General features: G+C 43.0%; 1 protein-coding gene across 2 annotated transcripts; it reads left to right on the top strand.

The window, feature by feature from the left end:
• The first annotated feature begins 838 nt into the window (after positions 1-838).
• DAGLB (diacylglycerol lipase beta) lies at positions 839-21,115 on the top strand. 2 transcript variants are annotated; one of them, XM_088148072.1, is made up of 16 exons: positions 839-998; positions 4,180-4,393; positions 4,912-5,063; positions 7,615-7,789; positions 8,672-8,930; positions 9,704-9,826; positions 10,783-10,910; positions 11,863-11,989; positions 12,618-12,701; positions 13,598-13,675; positions 14,201-14,281; positions 14,393-14,520; positions 16,618-16,686; positions 16,784-16,856; positions 17,641-17,894; positions 18,842-21,115. In XM_088148072.1, the coding sequence occupies exons 2-16, from the start codon at positions 4,299-4,301 to the stop codon at positions 19,035-19,037; spliced, it is 2,022 nt and encodes a 673-aa protein (XP_088004198.1). In that variant the 5' UTR covers positions 839-998; positions 4,180-4,298; the 3' UTR covers positions 19,038-21,115. The 2 variants fall into 2 exon arrangements, with proteins under 2 accessions (XP_088004198.1, XP_088004197.1); XM_088148071.1 differs by having other exon boundaries at positions 872-998; positions 4,263-4,393.
• The last annotated feature ends 707 nt before the right edge of the window (positions 21,116-21,822 follow it).

Below are 21,822 nucleotides of genomic sequence, written 5' to 3'. Positions count from 1 at the left end.
AAGTATGAAAGATGCGAAACCCCGTCCCTGATTTTTTCTCCCTTTAAACTAACCACCTCCCCATTTGAAGAGCTACATTTCAAGCCGCCTTGTATTCAAGCCACATTCCTTCAGAGAACTACGGAAAACTGAGTTCCCCCTTCCCTTAGATAAACTACACAAATAAAAATACTTATTTGGCCAAATCACGGTAGCACTGCACCTGATGGGAGTTTTGTCCATGAAAACTTCTATGCCCTAAATCTCTTTTTTCCAAACTTGGCAACTTTAAGAGAATTCTGAGAGTCAAAGTCCACATCTCTTAAAGTTGCCAAGTTTGAAAGACGAAAAAAAAATGCCCTAAATGCATTTGTTAACTTTTAGGTACCGCATTATTTTTCTAAACCACTGGGGGCAATCTCTTAAAACTCGGAGCGGACGGAAAACATCCTGCAGAGGTTTGGGATGCGTGTTAAAGAGCCTCATTTTGTTCTCCAAGCGGATTAAACAAGGCGCTACCGTACCCCCACTGCAGGGTTCTCAAAGCAATTCCCCGGGAAGCGGTTCTGCCTTAACAGACGAGCAACTCAGCTCGACCGCAGCCCCTTCTCGGGTGCGAGGGGACTCCCTTTGCAAAGCAGGCTGCCCAGCCTACTCCTACTCGCGGCGTTTGTAACGCGCAGCTGGAATCCCGAGCGACGCGGCCGGCCGGCGTCCCACGGAATCCGAACGAAACCGAAACTGTGGCGTGCCTGGAGCTCTCTTGAGTCATACTTCCCTCTTTAGCTCGAAAGACTGCCTCCCCCTGCTCCGGTCTGCGCATGCTCCTTTCTTTCAATCCCCGCTCCGTCAAGCCGCCGAAAGGGCAGCGGAGGGCTTTGCGCATGCGCCCCTTCCGGAGAGGCTACCTGACAGCAAGAACACTCGGCCCGGGGATTCTGGAGTGACGTCACTGCCTTCTGACGCCGAGCGGCGCGAGGCGACCTGCTTTTTTGCGGGGAAGGTGCAAAGCCGGGAAGGTGGGTTGCAAACGCTGGGGCCGGGGGGGGGCGCTGGGAATAAGGAGGGGAGGCCGCTTGCAAGGGCCTGGGCTGGGGAGCGGACTTGCCTGGGGGGGCAAAGCTCGGGGCTGCCGGGGGGAGAGATTTGCAAGGGGTCGAGGTGGGGGGGCATGGGGGAGTGGAAGGAGATGGGGGCCATGGGTCTTTGGGGTGCTGGAGGGGAAAGCTTGCAAGCGTGGGGGGAAGCTTGGGGGGCCCGGAGGGAAAAGCTTGGGGGGGTCTTGCGTACCCCCATGTGAAAGAAGGCGACAGGGCGGGGTTGCTCTTCACGGAGCGAATTGCAGCCGCGGAAAGTTGGCGCGGGGGAGAAAAAGCAGAAGTCCGTCCGGTGAGGCTTGCGGGAGAGCGCCCTTCCAGCTGGCCCCGGGTCCGCGCTGGGCCGCCCCCGACAGGGCGACGGGAGGCCGGGTGGGCGCAGAGATAACGGCGCTGCGCATCGCCAGATCGCCAGATCGCGGCTTGCCTTGGTCGGAAGAGGGGAAGGGACTTCGGAGCCTGCTAAGCGGGTCGCCTTTCTTGGGGCGGAGACTTCCCTGGTCTCGTGCTGGGGGGACAGATTTGGGGAGTTTTGTCAGAGTTCAGGGGACTTGGGAGTGCTACAAAGTTTTATTATTTCAATGCACGGGGTAGATCTACAGCAGTGGTGCTCAACCTTGGGAACTTTAAGATGGGTGGACTTCAATGCCCAGAATTCCCCAGCCGGCATGGCTGGCTGGGGAATTCTGGGCATTGAAGTCCACCCATCTTACAGTTCCCAAGGTTGAGCACCACCGATGCCACCACCATTATTATGAAGGAAGATCCTTGATTTCAGAAAGCTGTCCTTTAAATGTATTTATTTTTCAAAGACGCCTTTGGCCTTTTGGCCTTTGGGTCCTTTCACTTTCACCGCCCAAATGGGACCACTTAATGCCCAGTCGGATGGCAGAAATCCTGTTTCGTATTTGCTGCTTCTGACTTCATCGCTTGTTATGCTTTTTCGATATTTTTGTTAGAATAGGCATTCTGGTCAAGGGTTCCTTGGTTCAGCTCTTGAATTTCCCTTTGTAAAAGCAAAGTTATCAACAATTAAAATGTTTTATCCTGATGAACCTCTTTCAGATTTGCCCCTTTTTCAGGTTGGTCCTTTATTTGGGACCTACCTTCCCTCCTTCCTTCCTTCCCTTTCTTTCTCTCTCTCTCTCATTCCTTCCTCCCTCCATTTTTCCTTCCTCCTTCCCTCCTCCCTCCCTCCCTCCCTTCCCTTTCTCTCTCCTTCCTTCCTTCCGTCCTTCCTTCCTTCCTTCCTTCCTTCCTTCCTTCCTTCCTTCCTTCCTTCCTTCCTTCCTTCCTTCCTTCCTTCCTCCCTCCCTCCCTCCCTCCCTCCCTCCCTTTCTCTCTCCTTCCTTCTTTCCCTTTCTCTCCTTCCTTCCTTCCTTCCTTCCTTCCTTCCTTCCTTCCTTCCTTCCTTCCTTCCTTCCTTCCTTCCTTCCTTCCCTCCCTCCCTCCCTCCCTCCCTCCCTTTCTCTCTCCTTCCTTCTTTCCCTTTCTCTCTCCTTCTTTCCTTCCTTCCTTCCTTCCTTCCTTCCTTCCTTCCTTCCTTCCTTCCTTCCTTCCTTCCCTTTCTCTCTCTCTCCTTCCTTCCTTCCTTCCTTCCTTCCTTCCTTCCTTCCTTCCTTCCTTCCTTCCAACCTGAAATAAAAACAAAAGGTTGGTTTTATTTCAGGTTGGTCTGCAGGTGTATCAGATGCAGATATAGTCTGGGGTCCTCTAAAGATGAACTGATTCGAAGTGGGCTTTAGCTCATGAGACTACGTCACCCTAAATCAGATAATCTTTTAAAAGTGCTATAACGCTTCTGTGCTCTGTTTGCTGTATCAGAGGCTGTTTGTCGCAGCGTACTAGTTTATAAACCATGGTTAATGATCATACAGCCTAAACAAACAAATTCTAGTAGGGCATGAAATCAAGGCCTCATTCCAGGGCAGGCTAAAACATAATATGGGGGTTTGGGGAGATTAGAACTTAGCAAGGGGGTTTGTGGTTTGTAAACTTATGGTGCAGGGCAGCCTTTCTCAACGGGGGTTCCAATCAGGAGGTCATGATTGAAAAAAATATTTATTGAATTTTGCACTTGCAGTGGTGGGAATTTGTACATGCTGTGACTCAACTGCTGGCCTGTTGATTTGCTGTTCTCGTAAAACATGGATTGTCTAGGCTAGAAGTGACTGGTACTGTGAAGTTTTCATGTTTTTGCAACGTTTATACAGAGGCTCTTCGAGACCTGAGCATTATTCCTCCAGAGTTAAAAGGTTGAGAAAGGCTGGTTTATAATACAACACAGCCAGAGACTCTTAAAGGCTATCAGTTACAGTGGTACAATCCTTCATAAATTAGTGAATTAGTTGAGGCTCTTTTGATGTTTACAAGTTTTGCTCCTATCAGTCTTGGCCAGTTTAGCCAGTGACAAAGAATTATGGGGTTTGTCATCCAGAACATTTAGAGGACACCAGGCTGTCCACTCTTGGACCAGTCTCCTTCAATAGTCCCATCAGAATATATGCCCCAATAAATATTCCATTTGTTTATGGTGCCATCAAAACGTTCTTGAGAAGTGTGTGTAAGGGCAGGAAAGAGAAAGACAGAAGAGATCTCTTAAATCTCTATGGCTTCACCAAAGCTTGTTTGGAAGGTGCAACCAATAAAGCTGAAAGGAATGAGATGAAGGGCTCCTTGGTTGATTATAATGGTGTCCTCAAGAAGTTTGGAAGGACATGATGAGCGGGAAGGAGGTCAAGAAAGCCCAAACATATTAAAAATGTCAGGCTAACTGTGAGAGCTGTTAAGCAGTGGGATGATCTGCCTAGAACAATAGTGGATATTCTTCATCATTCGAAGACTGGGTGGCATCTGCTGGAGAAGTTCTAGTGGATTCCTGCACAGAACAGAGGGTTGGACTAAGATGACTTAGATGTCTCTTCCAACTCTGATTCTAAGACACTCTGCAGGTAAATCTAATTTTGTTTTCTGTTAACTTGGCTAGCTGTATTTTTTGTCATTTTTTCTATATTTCCTTTTGTGGGGGGAGTTGCAATCTTTCTCCATGTCTTTCTGTAAAACCTGTTAAGGTAAACCTATAAAAATGTTTTTACGCCAATAGGCTCAACGCTCCGAGTTGTTTTCCCTTGGAGAGACGGGCAAGAAAGACATAACCTGGTGTTGGGTCTCCTTGTTCTCCTGCAGCGGTTGAAGGATTGCAGCTTTGACTTCGTTTCCACCATGCCTGGAATGGTGATGTTTGGGAGGCGCTGGGCTATCGGCAGTGATGATTTTGTTTTCCCTGGAGCCTTTGAATTATTCATCAGAGTGACTTGGTAAGATGACCACTCTCGGTGGTAGGGCTGCTACTAGATACCTTAGTAGTTGAGCTTCCATAGAAGTTTCTGATTTGGAAACCGGTCCATCTTGCGGTGGGGATCTAATTGTGGTTGAACGTTGGCATTTTCTACCCTTTCTTTCATGCCCACCTTAGATGTCCCCAAAGCAAAAAAAGGGGGGGGGGAATTTCAGCCACAATCCATCTCATGACGTGACATTGTCACCATGGTGCTACCAGTAGGCTTCCAGAATTTTAGGAATTGCAATCTCCAAACCTTTCTTTTGCTGTTTTGCAGCTGTTTACAATGGAGACCTCAACGGAGGATGCTTGTTTGAAGTCATTGTAGGAGATGGGCTTTTCGTTCCCTTTGTGAAGTCCTTTGGGGTTTGATGCTCGGTTGGAAGTAACTTGCTCTTCTGGAAAGACAGGGCTGGTGCTGTGAATTTGCAGGGTGATCCAGTGTTTCTTTCTGGTGTGTTAATACTTTGCCACGTTTTTGTTTTGGCCTCTCAGGTGGATCGGAATTTTGGTTTTGTATTCCATACACAAAGGAAAATTTAACTGTACTGGAGGTGGCTTGTTGAACAGTTACCTTCTCATCCTCCTTATCCTCTTGGCGTTCATCATATGGGCTTTGTCATCTATTGTGTACATCAGCATGCAAGGTAATTTGCCTTCTGTGTTAGCTTATAAATCAAGCACTTTGACTTGCGTGAGTATCGGTATTGAACATCAATCATGCTAAATGCTCTCCATCAAGAACGCGATTTGGTACATAGTTTGGCGGAGATATATATATATATATATATATATATATATATATATACACACACACACACACACACACATACATACACACATACAGTGGAACCTCAGTTTATGAACTTAATTCGTTCCGTGACTCTGGTCGCACCCCGAATTGGTCGCAACCCGAAGCAAATGTCCCCATAAGGTTCAGTGTAATTACCGTTAATCCGTTCTGGCGTGGAGGACAGGGAGGCGGCTGTTGCTTGGAGGGAGAGTCCCCCTCCCTACGACCACGTGTCAGGGGCGGAAAAGTGGCCGCGGACCACGTGTCAGGCGGAAAAGTGGCCGCGGACCACGTGTCAGGGGCGAAAAAGTGGCCGCGGAACACGTGTCAGGGGCGGAAAATGGCCACGTATCCTGTTCGTACCCCGAGGCGGAGTTCGCAAACCGAGGTAAATTTTTGCGGCCGGAGCTGGTCGTAACCCGAAAAGTTCGTTAACAGAGGCATTCGTAACCCAAGGTTCCACTGTTACATACATACATATAGATACACACACACACACACACACACACACACACACATATGCCAAACTATATATAGTTTGGTTTGATTTGGCATATAAATTTAATAATAAATAATAAATAAAATAAAAATATAGGGAAAGTTCTGCAAACAAGTAGGGGCGTATAGAGGGAAAGAGAATTAAATTGGTTGTGGGTGATGTAAATTAGACAGCAATTCACCAAGCTTTACAATATCCCATAAATCATTTTAAGTGTTTATTGAATATCATAGAAGCAGTGATCAGTTAGTGATGATTCTTACATTTGGACCAGCGTAACTTATTCTGAAAGCAATTTAAGGATGATCTCCAATTAATATTTATGAAGCTATTTAGAACAGAGATCTACGTGTCCAAGCAGTAATTATATGCACGCACACAGAAATACCTATGTGCATGCTATGATCTTGTAATTATTATCATAAATAACTTCTGTTAAATATAGTTAGATGGATAGATATACTGTACTTTATTGATTAGTGTGTTGACCATATCAAAGCATGGACATGGGCCAAAATAAAATAAAATGAGATAAAATAGACTACGGTGAGGTAAAATAGAATAAAATATAGTAAGGTGAGATAAAGTAAAGATAAAAGAGTAAGATGAAATAGTATAAGATAAAATACAATGCAGAGATACATAAGAAGGTAAATATTTCAGTTCAAAACCAGTATACGGGTGGGTGACTTCTTCACCTTTGCGTGCAGCCTCAGCGTGTTGCATAAAACATGTTGCCTGTTGGACAGCCCTGCCTATAAACTTAGCAGTTCTAGTAATGACATCTATGTTTGGGTCCTGAAGGAAATAAGATCATCTTTTGTTAGAGTCCCATTATATTAAATATAGTTTCTCCTATAAGGTTGGAGAGGAGATCATCCTGGAGAAGGTTTTCCTAGGCGGTGGCTAAGTTTTGACATCAACTTATTGGCACCTAATCAGTCAATCCATAGGAAGGGAACCTCTTTCTGTTCTCAGAGGCTTTCGGTCTAAAAACAGCTGTGTGTGTACTTTGGAAAAGATTCAGATTCTTTAAGGAGGCACCATGAAGTATTGTGTGGGTGCTCGCACTCAATCAAAACACCTCTTTTGCTTCGGAGCCACACACGTCTACTGCACACCTCTATGTTAAGTGTGAACTTACCAGACCCCTATCAGAAGAAACCGAAACAGGGTCTAAACAGAGAGAAGTCTGTACAATGAGGTCTTTGGCTATTTATTTTTTAGTAACAGAGAATTGGGGTTGCTTTGCAGTGCCCCTTCAATTAAAATTGAAAATCTTTTAAAGAAATCATCCCAGTTGCTTGCAATAACGATATTATCTTAAGTTTTTTTGCCTTTATTATATGGTTTAAACCAGTGTTTCTCAACCTTGGCAACTTTAAGACGTGTGGACTTCAACTCCCAGAATTCCCCAGCCAGCACGGCTGGCTGGGAAATTCTGGGAATTGAAGTCCACACGTCTTAAAATTGCCAAGGTTGAGAAACACTGGTTTAAAAGAATACAAAGATGATATAGAAAATTAGGCATAGATACTGAACTAGGGTTGGATAGACAAGAAATCTGAAATGTCATAAAAATAGTATTATATTCCAATACCTCTTTAGAAACTTACAGGATTACATTTGATGATACTTTACAATAATATTGATTATACTATAATATAGGGTATTTGTTGCTAACTGTAATATATACGATTTCTTATTTTATTTTATTTAGTTTGTTGGCTTGGGTCTTTCTTTTTTCCTCCTCTTTTTCTGGTTTTTATCATTTTTTTAAAGTTGAAGGGTTGTTCCATTTAATGGGGGGCTAGTGTACCTTGGTGTTTTGCTTGCATCTTAACTTTTTCTGAAATAAATAAAAAGAAACGTACAGTATTATGAGTGGAAGGACTATCTTTTCCAGGAACCATTTCCAACCCTGGACCAAGAAAATCACTTCCCAAACTTCTGTACCTCCGTCTGGCCCTCTTTGTACCAGAGCTGGTCTGGGCTGTTGTGGGAATCATATGGGTCGCTGACAGCAGAGTAAACTGTGAAAGGACTATGATAAATGCCATTTTTGGGACTGTCATTGCCAGGTGAGGACGTTCTGCCTTCTGTAGCTAGAGAAGGAGGCTGGATATGGCTTTCTGAAGAAGTATACACAGCTGTTTTGGTTGCAGCTGGATATTTTCTTCGATTTGTGAAGATGTCTTTGAGATAGATGAGGCCTCAAGTTCATCTACTTGAGTCTTGTTGGTAGGTCCTAGTAATGCCATGCTTCCAGCAGCTGTCTGATAGATGGTTTCACACAACGCGTCAAACTCAGCTGAACAAAATGAAAATTGCAGAATTCACAAAACTTCATGTGAATGTCCAAACCCACCAACTGTAGTTATGCTTGGTTCACCCAATCATCTCTGATAGTGGCTGGGTTCCCATAACCCACCAAATCACAATGACCCAACCCTCTTTTAGCCTAGGCTAGTGTTTGGACAAGCCTACCCAGTCTGTGAGAATATCTTCTCCAACCTGGGCATCTTCCAGATATGTGGACTTCAAGTCTCAAAGTTCTCAGCAGTGGCCATGGAGATTGAGGATTCTGGAGTTGGTGGAGGGCACTCAGAATGGGGACGTGGGGCAGGATTTGAAAACTGGAGTGGAATATTTGCTTTGCACACGGAAGATCTCAGATGCGATCCAGCTGGGGTGTCTTCAGTAATGCTGGGAAATTAATGCTGGCTAGGGAAATTAATCTGGCTGAAGAGGTGCTATCTCTCACCAAAGTTGGGCAACTCTTTTTGAGGGCCAGAATGTTTGGCTTTTCCTGCTTTTGGGGGTGGGGTGGTGGATCTTGAGTAAAGTAGGTGCCCCCACATTTTGGCCACAGAATCCTGGGAAGGTTTTAGGAGCTGCAAGTGTTGTGGGCAATGATGTCCTCCTCAGTATTTATGGAATTTCTTCTCTGTTCTTCATGGCAGCTGGGTGATCATTGTCTTTACCATCGTGGGTATCATCATTATCTTTGATCCCCTTGGGAGGAAGATGGTCTACCTGGCTAACCACTCTAGTCGCGATCTGGAGAGCAGCCAGTCGGGGCAGCTGCTTTATAACATCAAGAAGTCGGCAACTCGAGTCTGGGAAAAAAGAATCCGGTTGCTGTGTTGCTGCATCATGCAAGATGACGATCACCGAGTGGCTTTCACGAGCATCGCTGAACTTTTCCGTTGTTACTTCTCGGTAAGAGTTCCGTGCTTGTTTTTTTTCTCTTTGTGCTCTCGCTGGAATTCTGTGACAGCAGAATGAACTAAATCACAGTTTAGTTTCGGTTGGTCGAAGCTTCAGAAAAACTGCCAGCAAGATCTGCTGTTTGAGGCTTCGATGCATCTTGTTCTAATAAAGTAACACGTGAAAATAATCGGGTAGGATTCAACTCTCACGTTTGGTAAAAAAATTTAGTTCTTATTGCCTGTGTCCAAGTTTTTGGATGATTCTTGAATGATTTTAGGCAGCTTTTTCCTGATGGATGGATGTTAAAAGACATACTTGGAATACCCGTGATGATTTCTTACACTTTTTTGTATTGTTGAGATCTAGACCTGCTCATGAAAAATCTTTTGCACCACTACATCTGTTCATTCACCTGCGATGATTTATAGCAGGGTTCCTCAACCTTAGCAACTTGAAGGTGGGTGGACTTCAACTCCAGGAATTCCCCAGCCAGCCTGGCTGGGGAATTCCTGGAGTTGAAGTCCACCCACCTTCAAGTTGCTAAGGTTGAGGAACCCTGATTTATAGTATAGCATCGGAGAAGTAGGATAATTTTTATCGGTGTAGCAGGAAAAAAAAATCAAGCGGTGACATTCAGCAGGACAAGGCCAGGAACAACGACGAGGTGGTTGAGCCCTGAGCATTTTGAGCAGCAAGCCAGAGTCACGCCCCGCCGCGACGTTTCAGCCTGACTCTGGTTTTTACAGATTCATCTGAAAGGATGTGTCACTTTCTCTCTGCAGGACACTGACTTAGTGCCAAGTGACATAGCCGCCGGCCTGACCCTGCTGCACCAGGAGCAAGATAAGGTGGAAAGTTCAAGAGACCTCGATGAAGTTCTGACTCAGTCCCCGTCGTCTCCTGCAGTAAGTCTCTTGGACCCATTCGGGCAGGTATGCGCGGGTGCAATTTTGTACGTGCACACGCCATCCCTTGCAGCTGCCTTTTCTGTGTCGCATGACTAAGTATTCCGGGGAGAACGAAGCATGTTTTCCTGTTGCACTTGGGAATTGTGTTAATCCATGAATTGTAAACCGCCCAGCATCCCCTCTGGGGGAGATGAGCAGCATATAAATTTAATGATAAATAAAAATAAAATAAAATAATCCCGATTGAAGCAAATGTAGCAAAGGGCCTTAAACATTTGCGAGCCCTAAGGGCCTTAAACATTTGCTTGAAGCCCACCCATCTTAAACTTGCAAAGGTTGGAAAACGTGGATTTATAGATTCCTGTGGCGACTCTGGTTCAGTCCACTTTTTCAAGAAGGCTACGGTTCAGAGAAGATGGAGGGTGATGGGACGTTCCCAACAAAGTCTGTTTTCATTGCCGCTACATTCATTGCTTCGTTGCCATGTTACATTTATCGTGTAAATTCCCAAATTCCATTTATATTTACATCCCAGTTTTCCTCCAGGACTTTAAGGAGGCTTACCGGGAAATTGCACTCCAGTTTTATTCCCTCAACAGCAACCCTGTGACGTAGGTTGGACTCAGAGCAAGTGATTGGCCCAAAGTCCCCCAAAGTCCATGGCCAAGGGTGGGCTAGAATCAGGACTTCCTGTTCCTGGTCTGACACCTTTGCCACAAGACCACCTTGGTTCTTGGACTGAGAAGGAGGGACTGGCCAGAGATCCCCTGGGGCTTCTGTGGCTGAGAGGAGACTTAAACCTGAGCCAGGAGAGCGGTTTCAGCTGTTGTTCAAGTCCAGCTTTCTCCAACTGGGTGTTTTCCAGATGTTTGGACTATAGAGCCCATCCCCTGTTGTTTTGCTTCCTGCTGCAATGACTGGCTGATGCAATTTGTCGCTGGTCCCTTTCACAGGTGAACGATTTGGAGGTTGAATTAGAAAACGCTGCTCATTATATGAAGTTTGCTGCAGCTGCCTATGGCTGGCCCTACTATCTCATGACAAAGCCTTTCACGGGTCTCTGTAAACTGAAAGGGTTTTGGTAGGTCAACTTAACGTTTTTAAAAAGCATTTAAAAAAAGTGTGGTTTTTACAATGCCGTGTATTAACCGCAGGGCTGCATGCAGAAACCGGTCGTCCAAGATGTAGAACTGGATAACTGGGGAGATTCAGTGGGTGAAACGTAACCTGAATCGTAGAATCCTTAATTTCAAATTAGGTTTTTTCAAATTTCAAATCTCAATTTTTAAAATTTAAAATATCAATCTTTTCAACATTTTAATTTCAAATTAGGTTTTTTCAAATGTCAGATCTTAATTTTTAAAATTTAAAATGTTAATCTTTTCAAAATTTTAATTTAAAATTAGGTTTCTTAAAACTAACTTTTGGTTTTTCTGTACCCTAAAAAGCCTGAAAATATCCTCCGTGCTGCTTGCATAAATAACCCCATCACACTCTTGCATCATTACTAATATTATATTAATATAATTAACGATAACATGATTATAATTTAATAATAATTCCATGTTATTAGCACAGATTTAGGCTGATAAAATACCATCTGTAGTTTCTTAGAAAATACAAAGAATCTAATTTAAAACCAGACATGGGAAAAAAAGAAGAGAAGGAAGGCAGGAATGATCAAGAGAAGAATATCAGAATAGTTCATTATGTATATACAAAATTGGAGCAGAACATCAAAACCAAGAGCCAGAGCCAAAGAATGAGATAATCTGCTGCATAACCTGCTCAACAAAATAATTTAAATATGCTTCCATATTATTTTTTTTTAATAATTATTTAATTATCATTAAATTTAATCATCTAAGGCTTTCTAATGCATCCTCGTTTGCTTGAATACCAGTCCTGTTGCACTGAATTTATATTGCATTTAGATTACGTAATGGGAGTGTGGGATGTAAGACATCTCTGTAGTGTGCAGAAATGCAGCTGTTCTCAACTCTTCACTGTTTTTGGTTTCCTTCCTTCCTTAGTTGTAGAAACAGCCCAACGCAGACGGAGATCATTGGCAACGACTACCTTAACATGAACTTTGGATCCATGTTACAAATAACAGGACTGCAGAACAGAGATTTCATCCACATCAGCTTTCACAATAAAGTAAGCAGTTTGAAGGCGTCTCTGGCAAGCAGCTGAGTCCCTTCTCAATTTTAGCTCTTGGGGCCCAAAAAGAGATTTCTCCGTTGGAGTGGCTTGACCGTGGAGGATGTCCGTGAATTTTTTTGGAAGAGAAAAAGGGCCAACAATAATAACTTTGATCCAAAACGGCTTTGGAAAATTGAAGGCTGCAAGAGTCCCACTGCTACATGTGATAGTAATTAGAAAACACCTTATTTCAAAACACAAAATATCTCCATTGGAACTGGAGATTTCAGTTGGGATCTGTTTAACTGGGGCTCCGTCCCTTAAGATTGAACTGACCTATGGAATCTGTGAGTTGCTGCCATAGATCGTGGGATGGGCAATGCTATAGATGTTTTTTGTAAAAGGACACTTGCCTAGATGAAAGATGGTCCACCTTGGCTGATAGCTCAGAGCCCAGCTTCCATATCTGGAAGCAGTTTTCAGCCTGTGATGGCTGATGGGGTTCTCATTGGACAATAGCTATCACCCTGCTTACATATGATGAGCCGTTGTCAGATGATACCGCTCAGAGCTGAATGCCCTATAAGAAGAGTCCAAGCGTAGGAGAACCCTCCTTTTTATCCTCTGCTGCTTGTGTTTTCAGATTTTCGAGATACCTTTCTTTGTGGCCTTGGATCACCAGAAAGAAGCTATCATTATAGCTGTGAGAGGAACTTTATCGTTTGAGGTAGTCTTTCTGTGTATGGCTCACGTTGAATAAGGGTTTGCTTATGGAATATTTTCATCTGTCCCTAAGAAAACTACCCTGCTACCCTTGGTTCCTCTTGTGTCTTCCCCTTCTTGACCATTTCATGTTGGTGCTTCCTATTGATGGTTTTAATTAAACATCTTATTTGGAGTCTAAGAGAGATGTACTTGAATTGGGTGGAACAGCCAAGGCCTTCTCAGAACTTGCGCCCTCCAGCCATGCTGAGCTTCAGTTCCATGAACCCGACCAGTGAACCCGACCCGGTACAATGGAGATTATACATAGCTAGAGGGCACCAGATGAGGAACAGGATACTCAAGATGTTTTATGTTGTATTATTGTTGGAACAGTGTTCCAGAAAATGGATGACGGTGGTTTGTCTTCTGTCGTCCGGTTTTTTTAACTCTACGGCTATGTTCATACAGGTCAGGGAACCAAGTTAGTTAGTGGAGAGCCAGTTTGATATAGCGGTTAAGGCATCAGGCTAGAAATCAGGAGACCATGACTTGTAGTCCCACTTTAGGATGTTCTTAGGTCAGTCAGACTCTCAGTCTTAGGAAGAAGGCAGTGGCAAACCACTTCTGAAATCTTGCCAAGAAAACTGCAGGGACTTGTCACCAGGAGTCAACGCTGACTCGAAAGCACTAAAAACAACAAACTAAGTTAGTTAAAGTTCTGGCTTCTGTGTTCATACAACATGCTAAGTTCGGTTAGTGTATACTGAGAATCCAGAAAATAAGTTGATTAGATGAAATTTGCTGGGCGAACCTGGTCGCTAAGAATATGCCTCTTATATTGGCTGTGATAATAATCTTGAATGTGTCTGACAGGCAAGTGAAAATCCATGACCTGTGTTATATTTCTTTTGCATTCAGGACGTCCTAACAGACCTCTCAGCAGAATGTGAAAACCTAACTCTTGAAGATGTCCTAGAAAACGGTCTTGTGCATAAGGTTGGCAAGTATTTTTAGAACTGTTATTGGCCAGATAGTCACAGAAAGACCATTTGGCACGCAGCACCCTCTTGTTTTGATATATCCCACATTCCTGGCCTCAGTTAGGAACCTTAAGCCCACTAATAATCATTATAGGAGCAAATCAATAACACAGAATATTATTAGGGGCAAACCGCTGAACCCAGGAGTTGATAAATCTCTGTCAATTTTGTATTATCCAAGAGTGCCCTCCTACAATGCTCCTCTATAGAAGATTCAATGTAGCTAATCCAGGTGGTTACTGAGAGAGGAACCTCATGAGATAGCTTCAGGACTGGGTGCCACCCTTGAGAAGGGCATGTTATATTGTGCCTACTAACCTTACATCAGTGCCACTCAGTAGCAAAAGGTGGAGTAGTATCTTCATGAACTAGTGGGCTGTACCGGGTAGGGATGATGGGAGCTGTAATTGAGGAAGTTGGCTTCATGACTTGCAGCTGAGGCCTTACAGGCACTACTAACCTCTGTCATTTTACCTTATAGGGGATAACCCAGGCTGCCAATTACATTTATGGAAGACTGATCAACGATGGGATTTTGAACCAAGCGCTTACCATTGCTCCAGTAAGTAATGGCTTTTGGTCTCTGCCTGTCTCTCTAGTGCAACTGTTGAGTTGGACTCCATCTTCTATTGAGATTTCTTTCTTTCTCCTACCTTGTTTTCTCTTCCCCTAGGAATATAAACTCGTTGTTGTTGGCCACAGCTTAGGCGGGGGGAGTGCCTCCATCTTGGCTATCATGCTCAGAAACTCTTTTCCCAACCTAAGATGTTACGCTTTTTCTCCACCTGGGGGTTTGTTAAGGTATGTTGATCCTGTTACTTCTTTTCATGGAGGGACATCAATCCAATGGGGAACAGAACACGGGGCCAGATTGAGCTGGGATTCCCTGGAAGTTCCTGAAGGAAGCCATGGTGGCTTGGATGAATTTTGTTGAGTCAAGATGCTTTCCCAAAAGGTGGAAATTGGCATTTAAGGACTTCAGCCTAATGTCAGAGTCTTTGCAAGTAGTCAGACGTCAGAAACTGTGATGGTGGCCAGCTGATGGAGAGCAAATGTTGGAGAGTGGAAAAAAGTTTGTGGACTCCCCAGCTGTAAAGGAATCTAGAGCTGACCTTGGGGAAGATATGAGAGACCATTAAGGGAGAACTTGGAGAAAAGATTCTTCAGTCCAGGGACAGAAGGAAGTGTGAGAAAGAAAGTAAAAATAACCCCACCTTCATTTTGTTTAGTATAAGATGGGGCAAGAGAGAAACTCGGACAGGCTTTCAAGATTCTGTTAATATACCCTACAATAATAAAATAGCATTCCTGGACAGTCATTTGTCAAGGATGGTATGAAGATTCTTGCATGGGGCAGGGGGTTGGACTAGAAGACCTCCCAGCTCCCTTCAGACCCTATGATTGTATGCTTCCCTAACGTACAATATCTGTTTCTTGAAAGACTGGTATTAACAGATTATCCCAGCAAGAATACAGCTCTCAACAGAGAGAGAGAAAAGTGTCCTGCCTGTAAGAACTGGGTTGACATGAAAATTAGTGTGGTGGGCCATTGTTTTCTTCATTCATCTTGGCCATCCTTATTCAACAAGCACATCCTTGTGGAATAAGCAGTCAACAGTGAAAAATAAACTGGTCCAAATAAAGAGTTGCTTCACTTTTAAACCACAGCCCTTCCTTCCTTCCTTCCTTCCTTCCTTCCTTCCTTCCTTCCTTCCTTCCTTCCTTCCTTCCTTCCTTCCTTCCTTCCTTCCTTCCTTCCTTCCTTCCTTCCTTCCTTCCTTCCTTCCTTCCTTCCTTCCTTCCTTCCTTCCTTCCTTCCTTCCTTCCTTCCTTCCTTCCTTCCTTCCTTCCTTCCTTCCTTCCTTCCTTCCTTCCTTCCTTCCTTCCTTCCTTCCTTCCTTCCTTCCTTCCTTCCTTCCTTCCTTCCTTCCTTCCTTCCTTCCTTCCTTCCTTCCTTCCTTCCTTCCTTCCTTCCTTCCTTCCTTCCTTCCTTCCTTCCTTCCTTCCTTCCTTCCTTCCTTCCTTCCTTCCTTCCTTCCTTCCTTCCTCCCTCCCTCCCTCCCTCTCTCACACACACAGACACACACACACACACACACACATATATATATATAATTTTTATTAAGAATTTTTTCAAACAGTTCAAGACAAACCTAAGAGAAGAAGTAAAAGAATTAAAAGAAAAAGAAGAAAAAGTGTGAAAAACAAGAAGGAAAAAAGAGAAAATTAACTAAAGAAACAAAAATAAGTGACTTTTGATCTTCTTTGTAACAGAAATTAACAAATTCATTACCTAACCTCCCTCCTTAGTATTACAGAAATCCCTTCAGGCCCATATTTAATTCTTTTTCAGTCATCAAATCCATAAATAAGCACTTCACTTTTCTCTCGTTTTCAGCAAAAAGTCCATAAAAGGTTTCCAGTCTTTTAGAAAAGTACTTAAATTGTTTTATCCCTGACCAGACAGGTCAGTTTTGCCATTTCTGCCAGTTGTAACATCTTCACAATCCATTCCTCCATTGTGGGAATAAACCACAGCCATTCCAACTAAACAAAACTGCTACAGGCTGGTTCGTACATGAAAAATGATTTCTCTCAATTAAATACGGGCACTCGGTTTGGAAAGACCGAAGGCCCGCGTACAACGAGAACTACGTTAACAGCTACCAAGATTTTTTATTCCTGAATTCCACAAAATCTTGTGTTGAGTTTGGGTATACTATGCATTTAGGTGTGTATCTTGCACCTATGGAAAGTAGACCTGTGGTTGATTCTCTAAAAGAAGAGAGGGGAGTCACATGGATATGTCAATAAATACATTTCTGTCTTTATATCGATAGTGAAAATCCATCATCAGGTGACTTAACTGTGCTTCCCTTAATATTTCTTCTTTTTAAGCAAATCCCTTGCAGACTACACAAAGCAGTTTATTGTGTCGGTCATCGTGGGAAAGGACGTCGTTCCCAGGTAAGGGTGTCACGTATGTAGTTCGTGTTGAGAACAGTGTCTTGTAGGGAACGCCTTGAATTGTGACCTTTTCTCCCTTCTGTTGTGCACAAAACAGGTTAAGTATGCTCAACTTGGAAGATCTCAAAAAAAGGATCATTAGAATCGTTGCCAACTGTAACAAACCCAAGGTAAAAATCCTTCGGTAAATTTTTTTGGGGGGGGTTAGTTATTTTCTTATTATTGAAAAGGAAAAAAAACGCACATAGAAAGCGCTTTAAGAAAAAAGTGAAAGAAATTCCACAAAAAACATATTAATGTGTCATTATAACAATACATTACAATTCGATATATACTTATCTAATGCAAATATTATTCTAGTCCATATATATTTCTAATACATTTCTATGACTACTGTGTTTTTTAAAATTTTTTAAAACTTATTGTATTTTGTATAAACGAGTCCTATGTTTTATTGTACTTTCCTTGGTAAATTATTTTGAATGGGCCTCTTAACTTGGGGTGGGTGGATTTGCTGGCTTAACTTTTGCTGTTTCTTACTTAATGGGCCAGTTGCGTAGGTGGGAAAATAACAGCAGAAATACCACTCTTATTCTCTTCTGCTCTCACTCTTGCGTGACCTTCCGTAACACCACTGAGATGTCATTCAAAAGCAGGTTGTTGGGCACTGAAGTCAACTTCCACCCTCCACATTTTTCACAAATCATTTTTTTTCCCTTCACATTAAGTAATCAGGAAGGTCAAAAGAGTACTGCAGCTTAAGATTTGTGCTATCATGATATTAGCAGAGCTCCGAATCAGCGTGGGTAGAAATGTTCTTGGTCATTTATTGCCCGCTCTCCTTAACATGATCCAATAAAATCAAAGAGTTTCATAATTTCCTTATCTCTTCTTCTTCTTCTTCTTCTTCTTCTTCTTCTTCTTCTTTTGGTCTTTCTGTTGCCCAACATTCAGTACCAGATTCTCTTACATGGGTGCTGGTATGAAGTCTTTGGAGGAAAACCTGATAACTTCCCAACAGAACTGGATGGTAGAAACCAAGATGCTTTGACCCAGCCTCTCCTAGCTGAAGAGAACTTGATGGTCCACCATTCTCCTTCGTACACTACTTTAGATGACAATTCCCCTTTAAGTTCTGGTCCTCAATATCCTCACTTGTTTCTTCCTGGGAGAATCATCCATATTGTTGAAGAAAACAGCACAAGAAGGTAGGTTTATTAAGGGAGGGATGTCACTTTGTGGTCAGACGCATCTTCTCGAAGATCGTAAGCAAAGGCACTCTGGATCATAACTGCCTGAATATGTAGGACTGAAGAGGTAACGATCCCTTTTATAGTTATTGCACAAATCTAGCAATACGTGCTTGATCAGTGCAAGTCCAATAAAAAGAGGGAAACTGCACTAATACTTAATGAACTTAAATGTTTTAATGTGGGCTGTTTAGCTTGAAGCCGAAAAAAAACCTTTGTCTAAAGGAAACCATGCCCCCAACCCCATACTGCTGACAATGTAAATGTTGCAAGTTACGCACACTCTTCCTTTTTGGCACTAATATCCAGACTGTTCTCCATCTGCAAGAAAATACAACTTCTCTGTCTTGGATTTTTTTGGGTTGACCTTATGAAATAATCTATTTTAAGAATAGCTTGCATGAGCAAGCTTCTCTTAAGTCCTCTTTGGCATCACATGTACAAGAACTATTTTTCTGCTCTTCTCATTTATGCTAGAGTTGGCAAGCACAAGATAACTGAAATCGTGTGTTAACCTTTTGCCTTCAGGAAACCCTTTCCATATTTTGTTCTATATTAGGAGTGTGCAAAACATCTTGCTTTGAAATGTTCCAAGCATAATATTTTGCAAAGCTTCCCAGATTGTTTGTTTTTAGTGTGAAGGGCTTATCTCCATGTTTTATTATGGTCATTCCATTTGTTTCCAACTTGAAGCCCTTCCAGATCTTCAGGGTGGCCTGTTTCATCCTTGAAACATGAGTTTGCAAAAGTTTGCAGGAAAAATTTTGCACTCAATTGTTAATAATATCCAAAATATTGTGGCTTACTAGGTTTACTCTGTATTCCTGTGAGGGAACAGAAAGTATTTAAATAAGGCAAGGAGCCTTAGACTTCAAATCCAGCATTGACATTTTCTTCTTTTGCAGGTGGTTCTCTTCCGAAGTCAAATATTCAGCAAACTGGTCGAGAGAAACTGCCTTTGGTAATATTTTAGTAAGCCCCAAGATGATAACCGATCATTTGCCAGACGTAGTCCTTAGAGCTCTGTTCAGCTTGCTCGAAACCAATACAGCTTGCCTTTCCTGCCAAACACAAGGGGACACCTTTCTGAATGCTGTATAATTGCAGAGATCGGACAAACACAACATGACTGTTTCCAGGCATTCACAAGAGCAGCCTTTAGCAGTTCAGCTCAGTATGTCTGAAGCAGAAACCGAGGCAAGATCTTCAGAAGTTTCTGGATGACGTTGGGTTGCAGTAACGTCTTCTGGACTGCTCTGTTAATGGGAGCCTTTTAAAGCTGAGGTGTTTCGTCTTGACAGAAAGATGTGATTTGAAAATGAAGTTTAATATGTCACGTCTGACCAGGGACTGCTGTGACTGAGAACAACCCAAATGATGGGAGACGGAGAGTGGTGGTTGATGTGATCCTAAAGATCCAGAACTTTAGATCCAACTGATATGCTACAGGTTTTTCTGAAACGTGTCCTCAAAACAGTTCCCTATGGCATAGTGACATGTAACTGCAGGTTTATGAAGTACTTGTAAATGTGTAAGTAAATCAGGAATGTTGGGGAAAATTAAGTTCAAGACATCACCTACTTGGATATGCAGTGATGATCCCTTGCCAGTTCTTACGCTTCTGTTGATGATCAGAAATGTCTTGGTTCTCTTTCTTCTGCAAAGGAATTAGCATTTCAGATGCTTTTCACGGACTGAACTCTATTCTTGGATATATGTGCAATTATGTCTACTTTTGTTTACAGTTCTTTAACCCCGCTAAATGTGCAATTACAGAAAATTTAAAATCCGTTGTCTTTTGTTCTTCCTGTGTTAGTACAAACCAGAAGGATCATTTTAGCTGTGTCAAGACCTTGTCATTTTTTTTCAAAAAAACAATTCTTACTCACATATACAGCTGATAAAGCTTGGTGTGATTGTCCAGAAACAAATTCAGAGATCGAATCACGTAATTGCCGCCCTGATGGTCGCTGGTGGGATGTGGCACTATTTTTTTGTGTTTTTTTCATAGATCTTCTGATAGAAGGAAAGTAGGCTAATTTTCAATGCATCGGGTTCCTGGAGAAATTATGCAAATCAGGAAGAGTGCATGCTATTAAAAAACAAATGTATTTCCGTTCTGGAAGTGAACTAGATCTGAGCTGGCCATTCTTTTTTGCCCCATTCTGATTTCAGCAGCAAATAACAAGGTCAGCAATTGGGTTTTTTAAAAGGACGATTTAAGTAAGGCCAGGACATAGGATTCCAGAGTCAGATTGGAAAATGTAGGAGGGTGCTGGTAGACAATGACCAGAAGACAGTAGTGGTGACAGATGTAGGGGTGCCAGGTGACAGGAACATCAGGAAGAAGGAATATGAGAAGCTGGGGAAGGACCAGGGCTTGAAGGAGGACCTAGAGGGGATGTGGAAAGTAAAGGCCAAAGTGGTCCCAGCGGTGGTAGGAGCACTTGGGACCGTGACTCCTAAGCTGGGAGAGGGGCTCCCACAGATCCCAGGAAGAACATCTGAGCTCTCTGTCCATAAGAGTACAGTGCTAGAAACAGCTGAGTTTCTGTGCAGAACCCTCAAACTCCTAGGCCTCTGGTAGAGGACCCGAGATTGAGGAAGACACAGACCCACCATAGGGGTGAGAAGGGAATTTTATATATATATATATATATATATATGTATGTATGTATGTATGTATGTATGTATGTATGTGTATGTTTGGTGCCTATTCAGCATGTTTTCCTTTTAATCTTGGGGTTAGATGATTTCTAGGAGCAGGATCTGTTAAAGGCACTGAAAATTGAATGGTTTCTAGTAAGTTTTATCTGAACTGGCACCTGCCACTAATCATGCTATATGTGCGTGTTATGTGCTCAGACTGGAGGATTTTAAAGGGTCTCTCAGTAAAGGAGGGTCCCCCCCCACTAAAAATGTATCAAAATACCTACAGTGGGTTCCCTAAAGCTTGCTGTCGACATTTGGGATCCGTAAGCAGTGTTTATGTATAAAAGCAACCTTGTTGGGAGAGTAGATGAAAGTGGTGTTCTGGACTTTTCTTATCACCGTTGCGTGCGGCAAATGCACAACAGGGTGAAATTATGGGAGAGTTCTTGCAACGAGTACCGTTAGCCTAAGCAGCGTCTATATATAACATCCTGATACTTTTCCCATTAAAAACAAGTTTCCACCCGATCAACCTTGTGTTTCCCTTTAGGGGTGAAAGAGCACGGCTCATAAACAGGAGGGACCACCAGAGTGTCACAGCCTGTCGCTGCGGACACGAGAAGACGCGCAGGAAGATTCACAAGAGCTGCCTTCCATATTGGTTAGAGTGAAACGCCTACCATTTCCTGGCCAACAAGACCTATGCCTCTTCTGGGAGGTCGCTGCACAGAACCAGAAGGCACTGGGCCAAACGCTGCCTGAAGGTATCTTGCAGCTGCGCACATCAGTGGAATCTCATGAAGTGCCAGCATAGATTTTTTTTTTAATTAAGAGGCAAGAGAAATAAAGCCAGACTGGGTTAAGACAGGGAAACCTGTCATGGCAGACAAAGGCCGAGCCCCACTGTGTATCTGCACGGCGGACACAAAGAATTTAACCCGTGAGGCGCTTAAATTCCCGTCCCTGGGGCAAGAAGCCTGCCACGGTACCACACATTCGATACACTAACGCAGCTCACAGAGTCAGACTGTAGCCTGTGTGTGATTTAAGAATTTATTAAGTCATACATGCAAAACAGACTGCTAACCTGCATTACCAAAAAAGATCAATGTAAAAACTTCACAATCTTGCAAACTCCATTTATATATATTTATATATATATATATTTATTTTTTGTTCTAGTAGTTGAAAGGTGGGAGATCAACGTGTTCTTGCCAGCACCTGGGACGTACAG

Source organism: Python bivittatus, unplaced genomic scaffold (genome assembly GCF_059951505.1).
Source record: "Python bivittatus isolate LINGU-HERP-01145 unplaced genomic scaffold, Pbiv_v1 ctg000560_np1212, whole genome shotgun sequence".
Classification (NCBI taxonomy): domain Eukaryota; kingdom Metazoa; phylum Chordata; class Lepidosauria; order Squamata; family Pythonidae; genus Python; species Python bivittatus.
The sequence above is the reverse complement of the archived record's forward strand: the minus strand, read 5'-3'. Positions and strand labels throughout refer to the sequence as shown.